The 988-nt window shown below is 40.8% G+C and overlaps 1 protein-coding gene across 1 annotated transcript in view; it reads left to right on the plus strand.

Annotated features, from left to right (window-relative positions):
- The first annotated feature begins 234 nt into the window (after nucleotides 1-234).
- Nucleotides 235-988, plus strand: part of ift52 (intraflagellar transport 52 homolog (Chlamydomonas)) — a 24,435-nt gene continuing 23,681 nt past the window's right edge. Inside the window, exon 1 of the mRNA XM_037678679.1 lies at nucleotides 235-689. Within this exon, the coding sequence (XP_037534607.1) occupies nucleotides 571-689 (119 nt within the window). The 5' untranslated portion in view covers nucleotides 235-570. The remainder of the gene's footprint in view (nucleotides 690-988) is intronic.

Below are 988 nucleotides of genomic sequence, written 5' to 3' on the forward strand. Positions count from 1 at the left end.
GACAAACGCCTATTAAATACTGTTAGCCAATCAGTGTTCGCCGCCCATAAACGCCTATTCGCCAGAAACGCCCACTTTTGGTCTGCAGAGAACCCCTTCTCTCTTCTGCTTTAACCAAATAAGGATGACCGCTTCCAGATGGCGGCCGAAATTCCTGTGCCGCAGCAGCCAATGCGGGATCTAGTGTTTATATCTATGTTTATCTATGCGCGCCCTTAGTTACCTATTTCTCCCACAATGCACTGCTTCAATGGGAGATTTAAGGTCATTTGTTGACGGATTTGAACACTAAAAGTCAATTAAAAAACGCGAGTGTTGTTGCTAATTATCTACAATAGAGCGTTCCTTTGCTGAAGTATCAGATTTTAATCACACTGTTGTTGAACAACGGACACCGACTCAGGAAAATGTTTGCTAAATTAGACGGCTAACCTTTGGCTCGGAGTTGGAGCTATGTTAGCTAACGGGATCCACAACATGTCGACCTGAACGGTGCTAAGGTTTATAAACAGAATCCAAGTTGATCTGGAAGCCTCGTTTTTAGGAGTACGGCTGCTAAAGTGTGAAGTGATGGAGAAAGAACAGCACAATGTTATCATCTTCAATGCGTCGAAGAGGGAGCTTTTCAGCACAAACAATGGATACAAGTCCATGCAGAAGAAACTCCGAGCTCAGTGGAAAATACAAAGGTAAGATGTTTGTGACAGCCCGTCCTCGTGTACCTCAATCTGGTGCCAAGATCTAGTCTACAACTTTTAATAAAGAGGCATTTCTGACAATTATCTCAATATAATCCTTATATAGATTCAGAGTCATAATTTTTTTATTGTCATTCGCACATGTGGTACATGTGGTGGAGCGAAAATATGTACACGGGGTCCCAGTTACATCCAACAATAAAATGTCTAAGAAAAACAGTAATAACATCTAAGATATGAACTAAGAAAAACATCAACTAAATATACACTAAGCACTCATAACATAAAAC

The sequence above is a fragment of the Nematolebias whitei genome, chromosome 7, assembly GCF_014905685.2.
Source record: "Nematolebias whitei isolate Nwh7 chromosome 7, NemWhi1, whole genome shotgun sequence".
Lineage (NCBI taxonomy): Eukaryota > Metazoa > Chordata > Actinopteri > Cyprinodontiformes > Rivulidae > Nematolebias > Nematolebias whitei.